The sequence below is a fragment of the Hemitrygon akajei genome, chromosome 4, assembly GCF_048418815.1.
Source record: "Hemitrygon akajei chromosome 4, sHemAka1.3, whole genome shotgun sequence".
Lineage (NCBI taxonomy): Eukaryota > Metazoa > Chordata > Chondrichthyes > Myliobatiformes > Dasyatidae > Hemitrygon > Hemitrygon akajei.
This window is the reverse complement of record NC_133127.1, coordinates 194,348,510-194,370,044: the sequence shown is the minus strand read 5'-3', so window position 1 is coordinate 194,370,044 and position 21,535 is coordinate 194,348,510. Positions and strand designations below refer to the sequence as shown.

General features: G+C 46.9%; 1 protein-coding gene across 5 annotated transcripts in view; it reads right to left on the bottom strand.

Annotated features, from left to right (window-relative positions):
- Positions 1-21,535, bottom strand: part of LOC140727082 (transmembrane protein 164-like) — a 72,456-nt gene that overhangs the window by 7,399 nt on the left and 43,522 nt on the right. For 4 of the 5 annotated variants that reach the window (XM_073044323.1, XM_073044322.1, XM_073044321.1 and 1 more), the window contains exons 3-5: positions 18,323-18,372; positions 2,707-2,773; positions 1,042-1,120 (exon numbers count right to left, since the gene is read on the bottom strand). In XM_073044323.1, coding sequence (XP_072900424.1) covers positions 1,042-1,120; positions 2,707-2,773; positions 18,323-18,372 — 196 coding nt within the window. Of the gene's footprint in view, positions 1-1,041; positions 1,121-2,706; positions 2,774-2,806; positions 2,882-5,625; positions 5,849-18,322; positions 18,373-21,535 lie in introns of those variants that run through there. The other variant, XM_073044324.1, reaches the window with a different exon arrangement.

The window sequence follows — 21,535 nt, the reverse complement described above, 5'->3', positions numbered from 1 at the left end:
ACATACAGCTTAGGGTTGGTGAGTTGTGGGCATTGTACGTTGGCACCAAAAACCTGGCGACACTTGTGGGTGCCAGCACAATCCTCGCAGATTCAATTTGATGCAAAGGATGCATTTTACTGTATGTTTCGATGTACATTTGACAAATAAAACTTATCTCTTAAAGGTATAATAGCATCATTTAAGAAACACTTAGAGGGATAAGGGCCAAAGGCAGGCAATTGGGACTAGGAGGGTGAGCACTGTGGCCAGCATGGTGGATGGGTGGAATCTGTGTTGTATTGCTCTCTGGCCCTGAGTCCGTGCTGGACAAGAGGTGGTCTATAGTGTTCTGTGGCTGAGGCAGGGTTAAGATTAGACGTGGAGCATAGAACAGTACAGTACAGCACAGTACAGGCCCTTCAGCCCACAATATTGTGCCAACCTTTTAACTTATCAAAGGTAGGGCTGTGAAGGTCAGCTCAAGAATGTCATGAGTATAGGAAAGTATCTGTTCCTGAACGTGGATGAAATTAATTACTTTTATAGGATGCAGAGCTGGGCTGAGTAGTGGCAGATGAAGTTTAATTCAGAAAAGTGTGAAGGGATTCACTTTGGAAAGCTGAAATGTGATGGCAGAATACGGGTTAATGATAGGATTCTTAGCAGTGGGGTGGAGGCTGAGGGATCTTGGCAACCATATCCACAGGACAAGAGCAGCACGGTAGTGTAGCAGTTCGCACAATGCTTTACAGCGCCAGCAGCACGGGTTCAATTCCCACCACTGTCAGTACATTCTCCCCATGACCGCATGGGTTTCCTAAGGGACTCCAGTTTCCTCTCACATTCCCAAAACACATGGGTTAGTAGATTAATTGCTCATAAGAGCGATGTTGGGCCGGAAGGGCCTCCAACTGTGCTGTATCTCTAAAATTTAAACAAAAATGCATTTCAGCACAAACTAAACAGTGACTAATGTTTTAAAAAATCATTGGCTCGAAGGCATGAGGGAAATACCAGTCAATGAACAGACAACGTCCAGAACAGGAGTCTGACCCTTACCCCCTTTGTTGAGCAGGTAAAACGGAACGACGTACATGAGCAGATGCTGGATGTAATACACCTCCGTCTCAAAAGGAAGCTGCAAGCAAGACACAGAAATCACAGCTGGAGAGAGTACAGAAATGTTTGCAAATAAAGGAAACTGTGGACTTAAAAGAGATTCAGTGGAAGATGAATATTTGGAGAGAGTGAATACAAATATTTGTGAATATTTGGTGAGACTGCAGACGTTTTTTAGGTGGGGGGTCCCAAGCTGGGGTCGATCAGACGAGGTAGAATAACATTTTGCATGGACTAGATGGGTAGAAGAGCTTGCTTCTGTGCTCCAGTGCTTTATGACTCTATGACCATTGTTCTCCTAGAGACCAGGAAGTTAAAAAGGGAGAACTGATAAAAACTCTCCGTCTCTATGCAGGACATAGAAAATACAACACAGAACATTACAGCACAGTACAGGCCCTTCGGCCCACAATGCTGTGACCCTTTAACATACTCCAAAATCAATCTAACCCTTCCCTCCCATATTTCCCTCCATTTTCCTATCATCCATGTGCCTATCTAAGAGTCTCTTAAATGCCCCTAATGTATCTGCCTCCATCACCACCCCGGCAGTGCGTTCTATGCACCCACCACCCTCTGTATCTGACATCCACCCTCGTACTTCCCTCCAATCACTTTAAAATTTGCCCTCTTGCCTTTGCCATTTCCACCCAATTCTAGCTGTCCACTCTATCCCATCTTGTGACTCTTACCATCAAGACACCTCTCATCCTCCTTTATTTCCAAAGAGAAAAATCCTAGCTCACTCTACCTTTCCTCATAAGACGTGCTCTCTAATCCAGGCAGCGTCCTGGTAAATTTCCTATGCACCCTCTCTAAAGCTTCCAAAGCTTCTAAATGCAGTGACCAGAACTGAACACAATACTCCAAGTGTGGTCTAACCAGGGTTTTATGGAGCTGCAACATTACCTCGTGGCTCTTGAACTAATGAAGGCCAACACACCATACACCTTCTTAACAACCCTATCTACATGCGTGGCAACTTTGAGCAATCTAAGGACATGGATTCCCAAGATCCCTCTATAAAGTCACCTCTCATTATAAGAAGGTACAAAGAGGGGTGGAGCTTAAAGGGATATTGGCGGAATAAAAACATTTGGGACTGTCTGAGTGGCCACTGTAATTGGCATGGACTAGATGGGCCGAAGGGCCTGTATCATTGCTCTATGACTCCACTTGATCGAAGGACATCCATTTAGGACTGAGATGTGGAGAAATTACTTTAGTCAGAGGGTGGTAAATCTGTGGAATTTGTTGCCACGAGCGGCTGTGGAGGCCAAGTCATTGGGTGCATTTAAGGCAGAGATAAATAGGTTCTTGATTAGCCAGGGCATCAAAGGGTAAGGGGAGAAGGCAGGCGAGAGGGGTTGACTGGAAGAATTGGATCAGCCCATGACTGAATGGTGGAGCAGACTCGATGGGCTGAATGGCCTACTTCTGCTCCTATGTCGTTTTTTTCTTTTCTTTTTTTTGTCTGACTTACAGAATTCCTACTCACAGGAAGGGAATGTTGATAGAAAGAGCAGTTACAAGGAGACAGATAATTGCTTTGATAAACATAGACAAAATGGGCTGAATAAAGACTTGTGCCAAAACCACACTCACCAGTCTGGTGTTGACCACGGGGAAGAGCAAGGCCAGGAGCGGCCCATTGAGCATGTGTACGTGTAGCCTGAGAGAGGAAGCAGATCACGACATTACAATCCGAACATCAAGACTCTCAACCCAATAGCAGCAACACACACAAAACGTTCAGGGAAGTCAGCAGGTCAGACAGCATCTATTTGTGGAGGAATGAACAGCCTGTTAAAGGTAGTGGATACGGCCCAGTCCATCACAGGTAAAGCCCTCCCCATCACTCTGCACATCTACAGGAGCAAGGCAGCATCCATCACCTGGGACACCCACCACCCAGGCCATGCTCTCTCCTCACTGCCGCCATCCGGAAAAAGGTACAGCAGGCTCAGGGCTCACACCACCAGGTTCAGGAACAGTTGTTACCCCTCAACCATCAGGCTCTTGAACCAGAGGGGATAGCTTCACTCGCCCCATCAGTTCCCACAGCCTCTGGACTCACTTTCTTCATCACTTTCTTGACAGTCATTGCTTATTTAATTATTAATTATTTTTTTCTTTTAGTATTTGGACAGTTTGTTGTCTTTTGCACGTTGGTAGTTTGTCTGTCTTGTGATGTGCGGTTCTCTCACTGATTCTATTGTGTTTCTTTGTATTTACTGTGAATGCCTGCACGGAAGTGAACCCCAGGGTTGTACGTGGCGATGCAGGGCGCCACAGTGGTCAACGCTCCGTTACTACAGTTCAGGGCCTTCCAGACTTCCGAGTGCTACTCTGGCGCTGCTCCGTAAGAAGTCCCCAAATGCAGGGGTTTTGAGGGTACGTTCGTGCTCGAGTAAATACTGAAAAGGAACACGCGCAGGCCACGGCGACCTTAGAGGCGTTCCGGGACCGTTGGGCTCCGCGGGGGGTAAATGCTATCATTGCTAGAGATGGGAACATTTTGGTTCAATGTGTATTGTCTATATGTAGTGAAGTAATTGTGTTAGTCACTGTTTTGTATATATTGTATAGCACCGATATTTGTAATAAAGGAATTTTGTTTAAAAAAAATATGCAGGGGTTTTCCTTGGTTTCCTCCCACAGTCCAATGTCATACCAGGTAGGTTAATTGGTCATTGTAAATGGTCCCGTGATTGGATCAGGGTTTATTGAGGTTGAGGGGTTGTTGAGACATTGTAGCTCAATGGAACTACTCTGCACTGTATTAGCTTTGATAATAAGTTTACTTTGAACGCTTCCATTCATCGGGAAGGAACACTGAATCATCCAGTAACCATCCCAACTCTGCCCATTTTCTCACTCCTCACCCCTCCTGTTCCACCTCGCCTCCATCACTCTTTCTCCCATCCCCCACCCACTGCATCTGCCTGTCACACACATCACCCTCCCTGGGTTATGGTCCCCTGTAACGAGGTCCATCCAAAGAGATCATTTCATTACACAGTGCATCGAGGTAGTACAAGGTAAAACAATAACAGTATGCAGAATAAAGTGTAACAGTTACAGATAAAGTGCAGATATAGAACATAGAGATTTACAGCAATTTACAGGCTATTCAGCCCACAATGTTGTGCTGACCATGTAATCTATGCTAGAAACTGCCCAGAATTTCCCTACTGCATAGCTCTCTAAGCTCCATGTACCTATCTAAGAGTCTCTTAAAAGAGCCTATTGTATCCATCTCTACCACCTTCGCTGGCAGTGCATTCCACACACCCACCACTCTGTGTGTGAAAAACTTACCCCTGACATCCCCTCTATACCTATTTCCAAGCACCTTAAAACTATGCCCCCTCGTGTTAGCCATTTCAGCCCTGGGGAAAAAGCCTCTGACTATCCACATGATCAATGCCTCTCATTATCTTATACACCTCTATCAGGTCGCCTCTCATCCTCCATTGCTCCAAGGTGAAAAAGCCAAGTTCACTCAACTTATTCTCATAAGAGTGCAAGGATCAAAATAATGTTCCCATTGTTCCCCACCGGTTCCTAAGGTTGTCATAGCCAGGGTGGTAGTGGGGACAAGCTCCCACTACCTATAAAGTGCTCCAAATGGTGTGCGACTCTAACAGCCTCTGACAACCAAGACCAAGTCTTGGCCTTCACGTGTGGCTTGGCTACTAGGCCCACAGAACTGTTTCTACAGACAAGAGAAGGGACAAAGGTGGACCACTGGTGCCTCAAAACCAGTTGTTTTGGGCAAATGGGGCTTGTCAGCCTGCCTAGGAGAAGGAAAATTCTGATTTCAAACCTCTGCTGCCTTGTGGCCATACCCACCCATGGGAAAGGCTTTGGGAGTAAACCCCGAGGAAGAAATCTGGAGCCGGAATCCTTAAGGCAGCTTAATGTTGTTTACAACTTCACTCTGGTAACCTCTGCGACGACACTGGTGCCAAGCTGTGTCCTTTGGACTACATCAGTGACATGGAGAGGAGGAACCCGCTGTATGGGCAACAGCCAATTCTTCAAATCTTCCTGCCCAGGCTTGCGCCCTGGAGAGGACAAAGTCCACCAGAGGCACAAGCCCATGATCCCCTGGGATCGATGGCTGCCTACTATGTTCCCCACCCCACCTCCCTCCTTTATTCCATCCTGCACCTGCTTCTCCTCTCATATTTCCCCACCATGTGTGCCACGGTTAGTGTGATGCTATTACAGCTCAGAGCATTCCACAGTGTGGAGCTCAATTCCTGGTCTCCCCATTAACCACAGGGGTTACCTCCGGCTGCCCCCATTTCCTCCAAAGACGTACTGGTCGGTAGGTTAGTTGTCCTGTGATTAGGCTGGGGTTAAATCAGTGGGGTTCTGCGTGGTGCAGCTCGCTGGGGCAGCTGGATGGGCCTGTTCTGCACTGCTAACTCTAAATAAAAAAACTTTCAAACTCTTCGAACCTTTCACCTGACAACTTCTAACACCATTTCCACTCTTCCCCAAACCTCATCTTACCTCAGTCCTGAGGAAAGGTCTGGACACGAAGTGCCCGTTCACCTCCACAGATGCTGCCTGACCCGCTGATTTCATCCAGCACCTTTGGGTGCTGCTCAGATTCCAGCACATGCAGGCTCCTAGGTGGCAGTCTTCCGTGGCCATCCAGCAATTGCTGTGATTGACGGTTAGTATAGACATGCCGAAAGTCCTGTACCAAACTGTGGGGATAGGTGGCAAGTACCTGAAAATGATGGAAAATTTACATCTATCCTACTGTTAAAAACCTTGTGAATATCAGCGATTCCTCTCCCCTCTCCCATCGGGCAGAAGATACAAAAGTCTGAAAGCACGTCCCACCAGGCTCAAGGACAGCTTCTGTTAAGTCTACTAATAGTTCCCTAGATAGATAAGATACACACTTGATCTCACAATCTACCTCGTCACTCATCACCAAACTCTGGGTCCTGGGAGTTAAGAGTACAAGCTAATAAGTCATAGGAGTAGAATTAGGCCAGTCGGCGCTTCAAGCATGCTCAGCCATTCCACTTTGGCAGATATATCACCCCTCTCAACCCCATTCTCCTGTCTTCTCCCCATAACCTTCTCTAAGAATATATCAACCTCCACTTTAAATACACCCAATGACCTGGCCTTCACGGCCATCTGTGCTAATGGATTCCACAGATGCACCACCCTCTGGCTAAAGACATTCTTCTATTCTGAGGTTGTGTCCTCTGGTCCTAGACTCTCCCACCCTGGGAAACATCCTTTCCACATCCACTCTATCTGTGTCCTCTGGTCTGAGACTCCCCCACTATAGGAAACATCCTCTCCACATCCACTCTGTCGAGGCCTTTCAATCTTCAATAGGCTTCAATTGTATCCCTTCATTTGTCTAAATTCCAGCGAGTACAGACCCAGAGCTATCAAACATTCCTTCTATGATAACCCTTTCATTCCTGAAATTGTCCTTGTGAACCGCCTCTGAACCCTTTCCAATGCTGGCACATCTTTTCCTAGACAAGGAGCTTAAAACTGTTCACAATACTCAAGGTGAGGCCTCACCGGTGCCTTATAAAGCCTCAGCATCACATCCCTGGTCTTGTATTCTAGACCTCTTGAAATGAATACTAACGTTGCATTTGCCTTCCTCACCATCAATTCTATCTGCAAGTTAACTTTTGGGGTGTTCTGCACAAGGACTCCCATGTCCCTTTGCATCTCAGATTTTTGGATTTTCTCATCATTTAGAAAAGAGTCTGAACATTTATTTCTATTACCAAAGAGCATGACCATGCATTTTCCAACATTGTACTTCATTTACCATTTTCTCGCCCATTCTCCTAAAGTGTCGAAGTCCTTTTGCATCTACCTGTTTCCTCAACACTACCTGCTCCTCCACCAATCTTCGTATCATATGCAAACCTGGCAACAAAACAATTGACATTTTGGGCCGAGACCCTTTGTCCTGTCCTACTGAAGGGGCTCGGCCTGAAACGTCAATTGTACTCCTCTCCATAGATGCTGCCTGGCCTGCTGAGTTCCTCCAGCATTGTGTGTGTGTTGCAAGGATCCTTTTATTCCCACTTGCTGCCTCCTACCAATCAGCCAATGCTCTAACCATGACAGTAACTTTCCTGTAATACCATGGGCTCTTAACATGGTAAACAGCCGTGTGTGTGGCACCTTGTCAAAGGCCTTCTAAAAATCCAAATATACAACATCCGCTGCATCTCCTTCATCTATCCTACTTGTAATCTCAAATAATTCCAACAAGTTCGTCAGGCAGGACTGTCCCTGAAGGGAACCATGCTGACTTTGTCCTATCTTGTCCTGTGTCACCAAGTACTCCATGACCTCATCCTTAACAATGACTCCAACATCTTACTAACCACTGAGGTCAAGCTAACTGGTCTATAATTTCCTTTCTGCTGCCTTCCTCCTTTCTTAAAAAGTTGAGTGTTTTGCAATTTTCCAGTCCTCTGTCACCATGACAGAGTCCAATAATCTTTGAAAAATCATTACTTATGCACCTACAATCTCTACCACTATCTTTTTCAGAACCCTAGGGTGCAGTTCATCTGCTCCAGGTGACTTACAGTATGTACCCATGGGTCTTTCAGCTTTTTGAGCATCTTCTCCCTTGTAACAGTAAAAGTATTCACATCTCTTCCCTCACACCCGTCAACACCTGGCACGCTGCTAGTGTCTTCCACAGTGGAGACTTGGAGCGTTACAGACAAAGGGCCCGAAGCATTGTTGAGGATGCCTACCACCCATCCCACAATCTCTTTGACCCACCACCATCAGGAAGGAGATACAGGAGCATCAGGACTAGGACTGTCAGACTGGGAACAGCTTCTTCCCTCAGGCTGTGAGACTAATGAATACCCTGCCACCATCGAGATCTCAATGCGAGGACAGTGAGCTGTTCATTGTTACCTTGTGCGACACACTGCATGCATTTTGAATTATATTTATTACCTTATTTGTGGTAATATTTGGTTTTATGTGCTATGTATTGTGGGTGCACCGAGATCTGGAGGAACGTTGTTTCAGTTGGTTGTATATATGTACAGTGAACATATATGACATAGAACATGGGAATTTACAGCTCATTACAGGCCCTTTGGCCCACAATGTTGTGCCGACCGTGTAACCTACAATGAACTTCAACATGAAAGATCTGTCTAGACAACAAGCAAACCAAGTTTTCCACTGAATATTGGCGCACATGACAACAATGCCTCATTTCAATCCAATACCGTTCACTCGCGGGGCAGACTCATTGCGCTGTTATGCCATCGGCCCCCTCCTTTGTGAGAATCTCAAGAACCCTAGTCAAGGGGGGGTCAACTGACCCAAAAGAGGAAGAGACGTGCTGAATGGACGCAGAAAAATGGGAGAGAGAGAGAGAGGCCACGTTCTCCCAAGAAGCAGAATAAAGGTGACCTTGACTATTGTCTCATGGAGACCACGTGAAAAGCCCTCGGGCAAAGTGGGCTGGTTGAGAGAGAGATCGCATTACCTGCAACTTGATTGACACCTGCGATCCCGTGAAGAAGTATAAAGGAGGGTCTGAGGGGGGGGAACCCTCAGACGCACCCAGGAGATGAAGGAAGCACGATATCGATTCCCGTGGGAGCGGGACGCCATTCTGAAGGAAGCCACGTGCGTTAGATTCCAACTTTTGAATCTGTGGCTAGAACCAACGAAAGACTGCTTTTAGCTAACAACGGGGAAGTCTGCTCCCCTGATTCCAAGGATTTGCTCTGCCAAAACGACGGGCAAGTGTTTATCTTTTCCAAATCATCTCTTTCTCTCTACAACGTGAAAACCCCAGCGGTTCCCAAAAGGGAAAAGCCTGCAAACTTCTGAGTGACTCTTTATATTTCAATTGGACTCTGTATTACCCCTAGACAACTGTAGAGCTTATTTCTGATTGATTATGGTTACACAGGTGTTTTAGGTTGAGTTTGACGATGTATATGATCTGAATGTTTTGTATTAACCATACGTTTGTGCCCTTTTCGAATAAAACGTTTGAAAATAGTAGCATCCGACTCAGCTGATCCATCTATCTTTGCTGGTAAGTTACCTGGTTACGGGGTTACGTAACAAGTGGGGTTCTCGTCCCGGATTTGAAACCAAACGGGAGGGTCAGTGAATCGGGCTGCAAGTCCAAACTTAAATCTGGTTACGCAGGTAGCCAGACGGAAAACCAGCAAAGATGGATGTGGGTGAATTTATGAGAAACCCGACGGTAGAGGCGCTAGGGAAGGCTACAAAATCAGACTTGGTAAATTTGGCGCAGGCATTAGACCTCACAGCGGTGAAGCCAGCAATGAAAAAGCAGGAAGTGCGAAGGGTCATACAACAGCATTACGTTGGGAAGAAGGTGTTTGCAGCTGAGGATTTGGAAAATATTCCCGAAAGGAGATTAGCGAGTGGGACAGATCAGGCAGAGTTGGAGAAAGCAAGGCTGGACCATGAGCTTAAAGTAAAGCAGCTAGAAGTAGAAGCAGCTGAGAAGGCTGCAGAGAGAGCTGCGAGGGAAAGGGATGCAGAGAGAGCTGAGAAGGCTGCGGAAAGAGAGCATGTGTTCAAACTAAAGGAATTAGAGATAGAACGGGATCGTGAGCTCCAACTAAAGCAGCTAGAAGCAGAAGAGAAAGAGAAACAAAGGAGCCATGAATTGGAGCTGGACAGGCAAAGGCAGGAGCGAAGAGCTCAAAGGGAAGAGAGAGAGGAGGGGTTTGATGTTAGTCGGGCGTTGAGGTTGGTCCCCCCGTTCGAGGAGACGGATGTTGATAGTTATTTCTTGATTTTTGAGAAGGTGGCAAGGAATCAAAAGTGGCCCAGAGAGCAGTGGGTGGCGTTGTTACAAAGTGTGTTACGAGGGAAGGCACAGCGGGTATATGCCGCGCTGCCCCCAGAAAGGGACAGGAATTATGATCAAGTAAAGGAGGCCATTCTCCGAGGTTACGAGTTAGTACCTGAGGCATATAGACAGAGGTTCCGAAATTTAAGGAAAGGGTGGAATCAAACATATACCGAGCTAGCCCATGAGAAGGGTGTGCTCTTGGACCGTTGGTGCACCGCTGACAAGGTGGCCGAGAACTATGGGCGTCTCAGGGAGTTATTTTTGATTGAGGAATTTAAAGGTTGCGTTCCGGAAGAGATCCGAATGTATTTAAATGCGAGGACGAATCAGTCCATCTCAGAGATGGCTAGGGTCGCAGATGAATATGCCCTAACTGTAAGATTCAAAATTAAGATGTGCGTTTCTGACAGGTCCGGGTTAAAGTCAAAGGACAAATGTGATTTAATTATGTCTGGGTTAAAGTCTGTAAACAAGTGTGATCTAATTATGAATGCAGAAGCCTTGACAAAATTAACTGTTTGTGGAATCACTGAAGTCCTGAGATATGGACTATTGTTTTACAGAAACGTGTAAAAAAACAACTCCAAATATGGAATGGGATAAGACTATGTACCTCCCGAGTCAGGGAGGGGAGGGGTAAGGAAGAAGGATAAAACCTGCTGCCCTGTAAGGTTCAGGGTTCCCTTCTCTGAGGGGGCCCAGCTCTGCAGAACTGTTAATAAACTTTGTTTCCTTGAATTTGTCTTGAAGCCATTATTCGGGAGCGTGGCTCGTTTCTGACACTAACCCACAAGACAAAGTTTTCCTCGCCAAAAAGTTACCCGAGAGACCGTTGGAATGGTAGGGAAAGCCCGCCGGCTGAGGCGGAGATCCCGCCGGGAGCTAGCAGCAAAAGTGAGGATAACAGACAGGAAACCTAGAGACCCTCTGGTTTAACCTGCTTTAATTGTGGGAAGGTGGGTCATATTGCATCAAACTGCTTTGCTCCGAGAAAGGAGCCAGAGAGGGAGAGAGCAGCGATCCCTATCGGGCGTGCAGTGGTAATCAGGAAATGGACAAGAGGGCCCCAGGTAGATGGAGTACCGGAGGGGCGGGAGACATTTAGTTCCGAAGGAACCGTGTCTTTGAGTGAAGGGGACCCCCCCATCCCCGTACGAATTTGGAGAGACACGGGGGCGGAACTATCGTTAATTAGCCGTAATGTGTTAAAATTCGGCCCTCGCACGAGCGAGGTAGCCCTGAGAGGTATCGGGAACCAGACCGAGGTCGTGCCTTTGCACAGGGTCCTTCTCGATTGCGAGTTGGTGTCGGGACCTGTGGAACTAGGAGTCCTGCCGGAGTTACCGGGGGAGGGCGTGGACCTCCTTTTGGGTAATGACCTCGCGGGTGGGAAGATGGGAACCGCCCTGATAGTTGAGGCCCCGCCCATGGAGTCCCCGAGTTATCGCGCATGCGCGGTCACTCGCAGCCTGGCGAGAAAAGCAGCTGAGAACCAGAGCAATTTAAATCGGGCCAGTAGTGAATTGGCCAAGACGTTTTTACCACCCTCTTTACCACGAGGGTTCAGAGGGTGGTAAAACAGAAGGTAGTAAAGTAAACGGGGGTAAGGGCGAGGAGATAGCCCCCCCCCCCCCCAGTGAAGAGAAAGGTCCTAGAGGTAGGAAATAAAGATGAGGAACGGATAAAGCTGTTAAAACGTCCAGAGTTGGACGTGGTTGATCTGTCTGGTTTGGCAGAATTGTTTGGAGAAGTTGAGAGTTCTAAAGGTGTTCTCGATGGTCCCAAGAGTGAAATGAGGGCAGTCTTAGAGGAGAAGGGTATCCTTGCTGTGGAGAAGTCAGCTGAAATGGCCGAGGAGGTTGTTTCAGCTCGCAGGGTTGCGCCTTCCCCAACGGGGGGGCTGCCTAGAGAGTAACTGGAAGGATCGGGGGACGTTAGAATTTGAAAAAGGTACGGGTGTTGAAAGCCTGGAAGAGGCCAATGTCCCGTTTGAGTGTGTCCAAGATGGGGATGCACGTGGTGCTGAACCTAGTCACGGAGCTCAAGGAAAAGGGGAATGTGTAGTTCCCAAATTGAATGAAGAAAATTTAAAGGCTGGACTGATATCAGAAGCAGCAACCAAGCTGCAGAGACAATGGCTTGGTACCACAAAGCCTGTGAATCAATTACAGGTTGAGTTGGAAGGTAAAGGGGCCCCACACGCTATTGTTATTCCAGAGTGTGGTGTGAAAAGGCAGAATTTGAAATGCTGTCTGAACAAAGCGGGATCGCTTGCAGATCTTAACTTGGAAACTAATAGCATGACGGGTCCTGAAGAGAAAAATGACAAATTGCCTAAAATTAAGGAATTGGGTGGAAATCCGGAAGGTGGTCTAAGTTTGGAACACGCTGATAAAATAACTTCTATGAAAGGAGCGGGCGAAAGCCTATTTCGCCAGGGTGCCCAAGATCGCCACGAGGGAATTAACCGGAAGAGAGGCGAGAGTTAATGGGGACGTGATTTTTAAATAGCAGAAGCCGGTTTTAAGGGATTTTGACAAAGTATGTGAATAATAAAGACAACACCCATGGAAGCTTGACTGTTAAGTTTGAAAGTAACATAAAAATTAGTATTTTGCATGAACCTTTGTAGATGTATGTAAGCTAAGATCACACCTCCTTAGTTATGTTGCTGAAGAAAGCAAATAAATAAGGTGGTTATTGAGCTGAGGTTTGATGCTACCAGGCATTAGTATGGCACGTGAGGTTAAGGTATTAAAGAAAAGGGGCACTGTACTGGTTACCTGTTTAGATCCTGACTTGAATGTATAACAGTAGTACTCTGTGAAGAGAAAAGCTTGTGTAGTATGTAGATTAAAAAAAAAACCCGGTACCAACCTGTTTTTAACCGCTGGTTAAAAACCCGTTATGGGGGGAGGTGTTATGCCATCGGCCCCCTCCTTTGTGAGAATCTCAAGAACCCTAGTCGAGGGGGGGTCAACTGACCCAAGAGAGAAAGAGACGTGCTGAATGGACGCAGGAAAATGGGAGAGAGAGAGAGAGGGAGGCCACGTTCTCCCAAGAAGCAGAATAAAGGTGACCTTGACTATTGTCTCATGGAGACCACGTGAAAAGCCCTCGGGCAAAGTGGGCTGGTTGAGAGAGAGATCGCATTACCTGCAACTTGATTGACACCTGCGATCCCGTGAAGAAGTATAAAGGAGGGTCTGAGGAGGGGGAACCCTCAGACGCACCCAGGAGACGAAGGAAGCACGATATCGATTCCCGTGGGAGCGGGACGCCATTCTGAAGGAAGCCACGTGCGTTAGATTCCAACTTTTGAATCTGTGGCTAGAACCAACAAAAGACTGCTTTTAGCTAACAACGGGGAAGTCTGCTCCCCTGATTCCAAGGATTTGCTCTGCCAAAACGACGGGCAAGTGTTTATCTTTTCCAAATCATCTCTCTCTCTCTACAACGTGAAAACCCCAGCGGTTCCCAAAAGGGAAAAGCCTGCAAACTTCTGAGTGACTCTTTATATTTCAATTGGACTCTGTATTAACCCCTAGACAACTGTAGAGCTTATTTCTGATTGATTATGGTTACACCGGTGTTTTAGGTTGAGTTTGACGATGTATATGATCTGAATGTTTTGTATTAACCATACGTTTGTGCCCTTTTCGAATAAAACGTTTGAAAATAGTAGCATCCGACTCAGCTGATCCATCTATCTTTGCTGGTAAGTTACCTGGTTACGGGGTTACGTAACAAGTGGGGTTCTCATCCCGGATTTGAAACCAAACGGGAGGGTCAGTGAATCGGGCTGCAAGTCCAAACTTAAATCTGGTTACGCAGGTAGCCAGACGGAAAACCAGCAAAGATGGATGTGGGTGAATTTATGAGAAACCCGACGGTAGAGGCGCTAGGGAAGGCTACAAAATCAGACTTGGTAAATTTGGCGCAGGCATTAGACCTCACAGCGGTGAAGCCAGCAATGAAAAAGCAGGAAGTGCGAAGGGTCATACAACAGCATTACGTTGCGAAGAAGGTGTTTGCAGCTGAGGATTTGGAAAATATTCCCGAAAGGAGATTAGCGAGTGGGACAGATCAGGCAGAGTTGGAGAAAGCAAGGCTGGACCATGAGCTTAAAGTAAAGCAGCTAGAAGTAGAAGCAGCTGAGAAGGCTGCAGAGAGAGCTGCGAGGGAAAGGGATGCAGAGAGAGCTGAGAAGGCTGCGGAAAGAGAGCATGTGTTCAAACTAAAGGAATTAGAGATAGAACGGGATCGTGAGCTCCAACTAAAGCAGCTAGAAGCAGAAGAGAAAGAGAAACAAAGGAGCCATGAATTGGAGCTGGACAGGCAAAGGCAGGAGCGAAGAGCTCAAGGGGAAGAGAGAGAGGAGGGGTTTGATGTTAGTCGGGCGTTGAGGTTGGTCCCCCCGTTCGAGGAGACGGATGTTGATAGTTATTTCTTGATTTTTGAGAAGGTGGCAAGGAATCAAAAGTGGCCCAGAGAGCAATGGGTGGCATTGTTACAAAGTGTGTTACGAGGAAAAGCACAGCGGGTATATGCCGCGCTGCCCCCAGAAAGGGACAGGAATTATGATCAAGTAAAGGAGGCCATTCTCCGAGGTTACGAGTTAGTACCTGAGGCATATAGACAGAGGTTCCGAAATTTAAGGAAAGGGTGGAATCAAACATATACCGAGCTAGCCCATGAGAAGGGTGTGCTCTTGGACCGTTGGTGCACCGCTGACAAGGTGGCCGAGAACTATGGGCATCTCAGGGAGTTATTTTTGATTGAGGAATTTAAAGGTTGCGTTCCGGAAGAGATCCGAATGTATTTAAATGAGAGGACGAATCAGTCCATCTCAGAGATGGCTAGGGTCGCAGATGAATATGCCCTAACTGTAAGATTCAAAATTAAGATGTGCGTTTCTGACAGGTCCGGGTTAAAGTCAAAGGACAAATGTGATTTAATTATGTCTGGGTTAAAGTCTGTAAACAAGTGTGATCTAATTATGAATGCAGAAGCCTTGACAAAATTAACTGTTTGTGGAATCATTGAAGTCCTGAGATATGGACTATTGTTTTACAGAAACGTGTAAAAAAACAACTCCAAATATGGAATGGGATAAGACTATGTACCTCCCGAGTCAGGGAGGGGAGGGGTAAGGAAGAAGGATAAAACCTGCTGCCCTGTAAGGTTCAGGGTTCCCTTCTCTGAGGGGGCCCAGCTCTGCAGAACTGTTAATAAACTTTGTTTCCTTGAATTTGTCTTGAAACCATTATTCGGGAGCGTGGCTCGTTTCTGACACTAACCCACAAGACAAAGTTTTCCTCGCCAAAAAGTTACCCGAGAGACCGTTGGAATGGTAGGGAAAGCCCGCCGGCTGAGGCGGAGATCCCGCCGGGAGCTAGCAGCAAAAGTGAGGATAACAGACAGGAAACCTAGAGACCCTCTGGTTTAACCTGCTTTAATTGTGGGAAGGTGGGTCATATTGCATCAAACTGCTTTGCTCCGAGAAAGGAGCCAGAGAGGGAGAGAGCAGCGATCCCTATCGGGCGTGCAGTGGTAATCAGGAAATGGACAAGAGAGCCCCAGGTAGATGGAGTACCGGAGGGGCGGGAGACATTTAGTTCCGAAGGAACCATGTCTTTGAGGGAAGGGGACCCCCCCATCCCCGTACGAATTTGGAGAGACACGGGGGCGGAACTATCGTTAATTAGCCGTAATGTGTTAAGATTCGGCCCTCGCACGGGCGAGGTAGCCCTGAGAGGTATCGGGAACCAGACCGAGGTCGTGCCTTTGCATAGGGTCCTTCTCGATTGCGAGTTGGTGTCGGGAACTGTGGAACTAGGAGTCCTGCCGGAGTTACCGGGGGAGGGCGTGGACCTCCTTTTGGGTAATGACCTCACGGGTGGGAAGATGGGAACCGCCCTGATAGTTGAGGCCCCGCCCATGGAGTCCCCGAGTTATCGCGCATGCGCGGTCACTCGCAGCCTGGCGAGAAAAGCAGCTGAGAACCAGAACAGTTTAAATCGGGCCAGTAGTGAATTGGCCAAGACGTTTTTACCGACCCTATACCACAAGGGTTCAGAGGGTGGTAAAACAGAAGGTAGTAAAGTAAACGGGGGTAAGGGTGAGGAGATAACCCCCCCCCCCCTTAGTGAAGAGAAAGGTCCTAGAGGTAGGAAATAAAGATGAGGAACGGATAAAGCTGTTAAAACGTCCAGAGTTGGACGTGGTTGATCTGTCTGGTTTGGCAGAATTGTTTGGAGAAGTTGAGAGTTCTAAAGGTGTTCTCGATGGTCCCAAGAGTGAAATGAGGGCAGTCTTAGAGGAGAAGGGTATCCTTGCTGTGGAGAAGTCAGCTGAAATGGCCGAGGAGGTTGTTTCAGCTCGCAGGGTTGCGCCTTCCCCAACGGGGGGCTGCCTAGAGAGCAACTGGAAGGATCGGGGGACGTTAGAATTTGAAAAAGGTACGGGTATTGAAAGCCTGGAAGAGGCCAATGTCCCGTTTGAGTGTGTCCAAGATGGGGATGCATGTGGTGCTGAACCTAGTCACGGAGCTCAAGGAAAAGGGGAATGTGTAGTTCCCAAATTGAATGAAGAAAATTTAAAGGCTGGACTGATATCAGAAGCAGCAACCAGGCTACAGAGACAATGGCTTGGTACCACAAAGCCTGTGAATCAATTACAGGTTGAGTTGGAAGGTAAAGGGGCCCCACACACTATTGTTATTCCAGAGTGTGGTGTGAAAAGGCAGAATTTGAAATGCTGTCTGAACAAAGCGGGATCGCTTGCAGATCTTAACTTGGAAACTAATAGCATGACGGGTCCTGAAGAGAAAAATGACAAATTGCCTAAAATTAAGGAATTGGGTGGAAATCCGGAAGGTGGTCTAAGTTTGGAACACGCTGATAAAATAACTTCTATGAAAGGAGCGGGCGAAAGCCTATTTCGCCAGGGTGCCCAAGATCGCCACGAGGGAATTAACCGGAAGAGAGGCGAGAGTTAATGGGGACGTGATTTTTAAATAGCAGAAGCCGGTTTTAAGGGATTTTGACAAAGTATGTGAATAATAAAGACAACACCCATGGAAGCTTGACTGTTAAGTTTGAAAGTAACATAAAAATTAGTATTTTGCATGAACCTTTGTAGATGTATGTAAGCTAAGATCACACCTCCTTAGTTATGTTGCTGAAGAAAGCAAATAAATAAGGTGGTTATTGAGCTGAGGTTTGATGCTACCAGGCGTTAGTATGGCACGTGAGGTTAAGGTATTAAAGAAAAGGGGCACTGTACTTGTTACCTGTTTAGATACTGACTTGAATGTATAACAGTAGTACTCTGTGAAGAGAAAAGCTTGTGTAGTATGTAGATTCAAAAAAAAACCCGGTACCAACCTGTTTTTAACCGCTGGTTAAAAACCCGTTATGGGGGGAGGTGTTATGCCATCGGCCCCCTCCTTTGTGAGAATCTCAAGAACCCTAGTCGAGGGGGGGTCAACTGACCCAAGAGAGAAAGAGACGTGCTGAATGGACGCAGGAAAATGGGAGAGAGAGAGAGAGGGAGGCCACGTTCTCCCAAGAAGCAGAATAAAGGTGACCTTGACTATTGTCTCATGGAGACCACGTGAAAAGCCCTCGGGCAAAGTGGGCTGGTTGAGAGAGAGATCGCATTACCTGCAACTTGACTGACACCTGAAATCCCGTGAAGAAGTATAAAGGAGGGTCTGAGGGGGGGGGAACCCTCAGACGCACCCAGGAGACGAAGGAAGCACGATATCGATTCCCGTGGGAGCGGGACGCCATTCTGAAGGAAGCCACGTGTGTTAGATTCCAACTTTTGAATCTGTGGCTAGAACCAACGAAAGACTGCTTTTAGCTAACAACGGGGAAGTCTGCTCCCCTGATTCCACGGATTTGCTCTGCCAAAATGACGGGCAAGTGTTTATCTTTTCCAAATCATCTCTTTCTCTCTACAACGTGAAAACCCCAGCGGTTCCCAAAAGGGAAAAGCCTGCAAACTTCTGAGTGACTCTTTATATTTCAATTGGACTCAGTATTAACCCCTAGACAACTGTAGAGCTTATTTCTGATTGATTATGGTTACACCGGTGTTTTAGATTGAGTTTGACGATGTATATGATCTGAATGTTTTGTATTAACCATACGTTTGTGCCCTTTTTGAATAAAACGTTTGAAAATAGTAGCATCCGACTCAGCTGATCCATCTATCTTTGCTGGTAAGTTACCTGGTTACGGGGTTACGTAACAGCGCCAACTCTGCTCCTATGTCTCATGGTCTTACAAAGTACTTTTGAAGCAGTGGCACGGTAATGCTCACCTGAACAGAATGAGGACAGCTTGGCAAGGTGGGCAAGTCAGCAGGAATATCTGTAATAAAAACACAGAGTTAGATCCGGCTTTAACTCCCAGCATGTGAAGAGAAATAGAATTTTTTGTAGTTTATTCATTTGGAGATACAGCACAGAACAGGCCTTTCCAGCCCAACAAGTCACACTGATTTAACTCTATCTTAATCACAGGACCGTTTACAATGACCAATTAACCTACCAGTCTTTGGACTGTGGGAGGAAACCAGAGCACCAGGAGGAAACACACACGGTTCACAGGGAAAACGTACAGATTCCTTACAGATGGCTCCAGAATTGAACTCGGAGCACCAGAATGCACTGAGCTGTAACAGCATTACACCAACGGCTACGTTACCATGCTGCCCAAATGTCTCAGACTCCAGTTTTTCCACCTACAATATTTACAAGGTCAAAGTCGAGTTGATTGTCAGACGCACAACTCCATGTGTGCACAGGGCAATGAAAACCTTACCTGCAGCAGCACCACCGGCAGAGCTTCACATTAGCAGCGATCACAAGAAAAACATAAACTAAACATAAATTATGCCCAACCTCTACAGAAGAAGAACACATTTGGAACAAAGAAAAGTGCTTTGTAGTGCAACATGATCAAAGTGGTCGGTGGTGCAGAGTTAGTGATTAGGGAGTTATTGGAGTTTACCGTCGGGCACTCAAGTCCGCAGCTACAGAGCATCAGAGAAGAATCTAGAATCAGTTCTGTTATCCTGATAAAGGCTCTCGGCCTGAAATGTCCCCTCCATGGATGCTGCTCGATGTGCTGTTACTCCAGTATTCTGTGAGCTTGCTCTGGATTTTCAGCATCTGCAGATATCGTGTTCAGGTTTATTATCACCGACTTGTAAGCCGTGAAATCTGTTGTTTTGTGGCAGCAGTACAGTGAAATTTTCTAAATTACAAATAAATAAATAAATAGTGCAAAAAACGAATGACAAGACGGTGTTCATGGGTTCACAGACCATTTAGAAATCTGATGGTGGTGGAGAAGAAGCCATTCGTTCCTGACAATTCAGATGCAGATTTGATTTAAGATTCCCATTTAGATTTATTGATCATGTCTACAATGAAACGAGCAGTGAAATGCCTTGCTTGTGTTGACAACAAACAATCCTAAGGATGCGCTGGGGGCAGCCTGCAAGTGTCACCACACATTCTGGTGCCAACACAGTATGCCCACAACAAGCAACCAAACATCAGCGAAACAAGCCCCCACCCTCCCTCCTGTCCGCACACGAGGACAGTCCAAACTCCTTACCTCCCTCCCACCCACACACACACGGACAGTCCTCCAATCCCAGGACAAACTCCATACCTCCCTCCCACCCACACACACACGGACAGTCCTCCAATCCCAGGACAAACTCCTTACCTCCCTCTCACCCTCCTAACCACACAGACACATAGACAGTCCTCCAACTCCAGGACAAGACCTTTTCCTGTCTCCCACCAACACACACACACTCACACTCTTCTTCTTTGATTGTCCATTGAAATCTGATGACGACGTCCACTCCTTTAACGGTGAGATCTTTGATGACTGTACAGTCCTATCCTGGACCCACAAGCTCTATTGCAGGTGGGACATGTATATGTGGTAGTGGTGGTAGTGATGGCAACCATGGCTGCATTTCTCCTGGCTCTCTTCTGCTTTTTTCTGGTTGCTCTTTCCATCTCCAGAATACGAACCCCATCCCTACACAGCCATCGCCAAGTGATACGGTCAGCAGCAACATCCTCCAGGTCCTCAGGTCTGATCTTACACTTCCTTAAAGCATTCTTCATCTGATCCTTATAGTGCTTCTTCAGCCCTCCAGCTGAGTGTCGACCATGATGTAGCTGGCCGTATAACACTCTGCGGGACAGCCGACATGGGGGCATCCTTATCACGTGCCCCAGCCACTGCAGCTGACACTGGGTGATCATGGCCTCAATACGTCTGCAGTTGGTCTTTACAAGTATTTCAGTGTGAGGCACCTGCTCATGCCAAGTAATTCCCAGGATGTGCTAAAGGCAGCTTATGTGGAAGCGCTCCAAGGACTTGATGTGATGGCTGTAGGTTACCCAAGCTTCACAGCTATAGAGGAGGGTGGTGACACAGACCGCTTGGTATACAGCGACCTCTGTGGAGGGACGAAGACTCCTGTTCTGAAAGACTCTAGGCCGAAGTCTCCCAAAGGCAGCTGATGCCTGTTTAATTTGGCTCCAGGACAGGCTTTGGGGCCTCCAATCTCCAGTCGCCAGGCTTTGACTTCGGACTTCAAAAATTAAAGCCAAATTAAACACAATTTTTACAACAACATGATTGTAGTGATTAGGGTTACGTTGGCTGGTTGGAGAACCGAATGGTTGAAGGGAAATAGCTCTTCTTGAACCCAGCGGTGTGGGACTTCAGGCTTCTGTACCTCCTGCCCGATGGTAACCCACTTCTTTGCAGATTGTGGATTCGCTAAGATGGCTGGAGAAGAATGCAAACATCCTTCTCCACACAATAGCCTCAGCTTCTTTTCCCAAGGTGAAGAACACTGAACTCCCTGACACCACCCAGGTCATGTCACGTATGAAGCACGAGTAGCAATATACTATTTGTAAGTGCACCTTATTATTTGTTATTTTATTGGCGGTAAAATTACTTTGTGTTACATGTGAGTTATATGTTGTGCACCTTGTTCTGTTTGGTGATGTACACGTGTACGGTTAAATGCCAATAAACTTGAACTTGATAAACACGAGATTCTGCAGATGCAGGAGATCCAGAGCAATACACACAAAATGCTGCAGGAACTCAGCGGGGCAGACAGCGTCTATGAAAATGAATGAACAGTCAACATGTTGGGCCCTTCTTCAGGGCTGGAAAGGAAGGGGGAAAGTGCCAGAATAAAAAAAGTTGGGAGAGGGGAAAGAGGACAGCTAGAAGGTGATAGGTGAACCAGGTGGGTGAGAAAGGTAAAGGGGCTGGGGAGGAAGGAATCTGATAGGAGAGGAGAGTGGGAGAAAGGGAAGGAGAAGAAGATCCAGGTGGAGATGATAGGCAGGTGAAGAGATTGAAGAAAGAGACCAGAATGAAAAATAAACGAAGGGGGAGGGGGAGTGATTTTTTTTTTACCCGAAGAAGCAAGCGATATCATCAGGTTGGAGGCTACCCAGATGGAATATAAGGTGTTGCT